Consider the following 4,356-nt stretch of genomic DNA (forward strand, 5'->3'; position numbering starts at 1 on the left):
ATATATATATATATATATATATATATATATATATATATATAATGTTTATTGAGCAGCAAATCAGCATATCATAATGATTTCTGAAAGATCATGTGACACTGAAGACTGGAGTAATGATGCTGAAAATTCAGCTTTGATCACAGGAATAAATTTCATTTAAAAACATGTTCAAATAGAAAACAGATATTTGACATTTTAATAATATTTCATAATATTACCAATTTTACTGTATTTTTGATCAAACAAATGCAGAGTTGATGAACAAAAAATACTTTCTCTTTCTCAAAAAACATCTTTAAGAAATCCTACTTAAACATTTAAATGGTAGTGTTTATGAGAAATTGTAACTTAATTCAAAATCGATCATTAAGAAAACAACTATTCAGCACGTCCCTTGAATTCACAGACAAAAATGTGCATTTTTAATTGAACCATTCAGCAGACACTTTTACCCAAAGCGATTTACACATGAGGCACAACCAATTTCTCACAAGTGCCAACAATATTAATAGAACACAATGCCAAGTTTAAAGTATCAGATAGATAAGTATACAAACTAGATTAGCACATGGACGTATCCACTATCTGTGGCGTATTTTTAAAAGCGTGGAACCCATCCTATCATGTACGGTGGCAATCTGAAAAGAGTGCAATCTGCCGACGCTATCAAGAGCAGGACGAGTGCCGTCTCTCCAGCCGTTTCTAAATGGACTCTAAAGACAAGCGACAGCACCATGTGACCAAAGTGAAGTGGACAGCACAGTCCTTATCTCTGAAGGAGAAAGGGATGGCTGGGAGCAGTGATGGCACCTTCGCTCTCTGGCCAGAGCTGTAACATGAAAACGGCCGTCCTTTCTGGCAACAGGGCTAAAGTGGATCTATTTCAGGTGCTGTACTTCAGGAGGCCAGTGCGTAGAGACATGACAGAATGGACGCTGCTCAAGCGGCTGCTGGACGCTGTGCACCAGCACTCAACCATGATTGGACGCCTCTGGCTCACGGTCATGGTGATTTTCCGCCTGCTCATCGTGGCCGTGGCCACTGAGGACGTCTACACGGACGAGCAGGAGATGTTTGTATGTAACACCCTTCAACCGGGATGTCCCAACGTCTGCTACGATGCCTTCGCCCCAATCTCGCAGCCTCGGTTCTGGGTCTTCCAGATCATCACCGTGTCTACGCCTTCGCTTTGCTTCATCATCTACACCTGGCACAACTTGTCCAAGCAGTCGGAGGGCGAGCAGTCGAGGGAGGCATATGATCGCAGTTGCGACTCGGACAGTTGCGACATCAAGTCGCACAAACATCTTGGACACAGTCTTGCTGACGTCCTCGAGGGCATCGCCAACCAAAGCACCCCAGCGTTGCAGGAAACCAGGGTTCCTATCAAAAGCTCCTTAGGTGTCCTTTCCAAGTACTACGTCTTCCACGTGTGCTTTCGTGCCGTTTTGGAAGTCGGTTTCGTAGTGGCTCAATGGCTTCTCTTCGGTTTCCGCGTTCCCGCTCACTTTGTATGCACGGCTACACCATGCACGCAGAAGGTCGACTGCTACGTCTCACGTCCCACCGAGAAAACCATCTTCCTGATCTTCATGTTTTGTGTAGGCATCTTCTGCATCTTCCTCAACTTCCTAGAGCTCAATCATCTGGGCTGGAAGATGATCAAGAAGTCGCTGCTCATCAAGGACGGCTCCTGGAGGGGATACGGCGCTATAAATCAAGACTCACAGTCGATAGTCTCGCTAACCTTCAGAGACGTGACCAGCACTACTTCTCTACCTACCCTAGATCTAGTCGTGGACCACCAACCTGACTGGAACTGTGCTGGGAACTGCTCAACGAAGAAAGACAAGGACACCTGCAAAGGAACACAATCGCTCAAGGGTAAATCGCAACCAAACAAAGGAAGAAAATCGAAGCAAAGGAGCAGTGAGGTTTGGATATAAACTCAATTATGGACAATTCAAAGAGTCTTAAATTTGATTTCAATGCTATTTTGTTAGTAGGTTTTTGAAGGCAGCTGCAACTCGTTTTTGTTTGGATGAGCTTAAGAAATAAAATGTTAAATCAGTCATGACATGGAATCAACATTTCCACGTTGTTTATTTATGCAATATACACTCTAATAAAATGCTAGGTTGTTTCAAACCAACTTTGGGTCAAATATGGACTAGCCCAACAGTTTTTTTACATTCAATTTTTAACCCAAAATTTGGCTTAGTCCATATTTGACCCAAAGTTGGGTTGAAACAACCCAGCATTTTTTTTTTTTTGAGTGTAACGTGTATAATAATATATTCATTTACAACATCTATAAACCACTTTGTGTACAAATTGTGCCAGAGAGCAAAAAGAAAACAATTCAAAGCATTTCCTTTCTCTTAGTGATGTACTGTAGTGAAGAACATTCTAGTAGAAGTTTTGTAAGGTCACTAAAATTGGTATAGGGGTCAGTAATAGTGTTTGGAAGTAAAGCGCCATTCTACATCTGAAGTCCAAGATCCAGATCATTGGGGTGCCACATTTGAATGTTCAAAGGTTTCGGGTTTTAAATGTTTTTGATGATTTGATCAGAAATACAGTCAAAACTACATGTTTTTTACCCAAACAATGGAAGTTGGAGTGTTGGGTAAATGTTTCTAAACAAATTATTATAATAATAGGGCTGGATAAAAGTATTTACTAATACAAAATCTATAGCAATTTTTTAAATTCGATTGATCTTTTTACTCTGTGCCAATGTTTCCTGCACTTATTAACAGCAACTGCAAAATGTACAGCAAAACAAGTTGAATAGTTGATAGTTTGAACTGCATGGCTTGGACCTGATGATTATTAATAAAATAAGTTGGAAGCTTACCTATATAACCTATATAATCTGAAAGTGAATTTCTTTCACCACTGACATTTCCTTCAGAAAATGCAAAAATATAGCACATTTGGCAACTAAGCGTGGTGCTGTTAGGGGCAAAGGTTTTTTAGGCATCATTTGTAAAAACAGCTTTTTCTTTTTTTCCCTTTTTGCTCTCAGACTGCTTAATTAGGCCAGAAAAAATAAAATAATAATACAACAAAAGAAGATTTGAAATGGTTGATGGCAGTATCTGTCCAATACAGAAACAAAAACAGTCATTCAAAGTTCAATTTTCATGCACACAAACATACTGCTCAGAATAACAAAAATAAAGTTCAAGATTACTGGAACGCAGTCTCTTTTGTTGGGATAAACACAGTTCAAACAAAATTGGTCCAGATTTGAAAGATGACGACAAGCACAGGACCATTCGGCTAGAGAATGTTTCATTAACATCTGCCAATTAAAAATGTCCTTCAGAGGATGACATCTGTCAAACAAACAACACAGGCAAGCAAAAATGTATTGTTACATACAGTACGAAGTTGTGAATCATATTAATATATATTTATATATATATTTATATACTTTTTAGCAGTCCATAAGATAAGAATGAAAAAAACGTGTATTTCTCAGGCATGGCAGAAAGAGATACAGTAGAAAGTGCAATGTCCTAAAAAAAAAAAAAAAAAACAACACAAAAATAAAATGTGCACATCAATGGGTGTGTTATTCTAAAGCTATAGTGCAATACAACCACCGTTCAAAAACAGCACTTGAAGGCGCGAGAGAGCAAAACCCATTAAACCCCACCCGCGATACTTACTATGATACCTAAGATCACAATAAGTCTGTAAACGGAGACAGACAGAGAAGGAGGACATTCATTAGAGTAGCAGTCAAGAGAGTCACAGTTTATAGAAAAATTGTGTTTCAAAAAACACATAAGACCACCACAATATCAGAGCAAAAAGAAAACATACAAAGACAGCGAAAATACATATCCACCCCATTGAATGCATCACATTTTAAATGAATAAAGTAAATGCTGTGCTGAAGCGGAGATAAATTTACACTGCAAAAACATAATTTTCTTAATCAGTATTTTTATGTTTTTTTTCCCCCAATAAAAATATCTAAACATTTTTAAATCTAAATTTTTTTCATACGAAACAAAATTTTAGGATATTTGTTAAATAAGACTTGCTTTATGTATCTTAAATTGGCAAACATTTATTTTTCCCATTGTGGTTCATGCATAAAATGGGAGAAAAAAAATCATAGTTTTATCTTTTAAAGTATATTTTAAGTAAATTGTCAGTATATAAAATATTATTGAAAAATATTTAAATCAAAAATTGTGTAAGATAAGACTTGTTTTAAGTTTTCTTAAACTGACAAATAGATTTTAAATTGAAATACATATATATATATATATATATATATATATATATATATATATATATATATATATATATATATATATATATAAAGTGTTTTAT

The 4,356-nt window shown here is 36.7% G+C and overlaps 1 protein-coding gene across 1 annotated transcript; it reads left to right on the top strand.

Annotated features, from left to right (window-relative positions):
* The first annotated feature begins 253 nt into the window (after window positions 1-253).
* Window positions 254-3,547, top strand: gjd6 (gap junction protein delta 6). Its single transcript, XM_026216150.1, has one exon. The coding sequence runs from the start codon at window positions 804-806 to the stop codon at window positions 1,944-1,946; it is 1,143 nt and encodes a 380-aa protein (XP_026071935.1). The 5' UTR covers window positions 254-803; the 3' UTR covers window positions 1,947-3,547.
* Window positions 3,548-4,356: the final 809 nt, after the last annotated feature.

The sequence above is a fragment of the Carassius auratus genome, chromosome 32, assembly GCF_003368295.1.
Source record: "Carassius auratus strain Wakin chromosome 32, ASM336829v1, whole genome shotgun sequence".
NCBI lineage: Eukaryota > Metazoa > Chordata > Actinopteri > Cypriniformes > Cyprinidae > Carassius > Carassius auratus.

Excerpts from the sequence above, each read along its gene's own strand:
- gjd6 (XM_026216150.1), top strand. The coding sequence starts at position 804 with ATGGCACCTTCGCTCTCTGGCCAGAGCTGTAACATGAAAACGGCCGTC.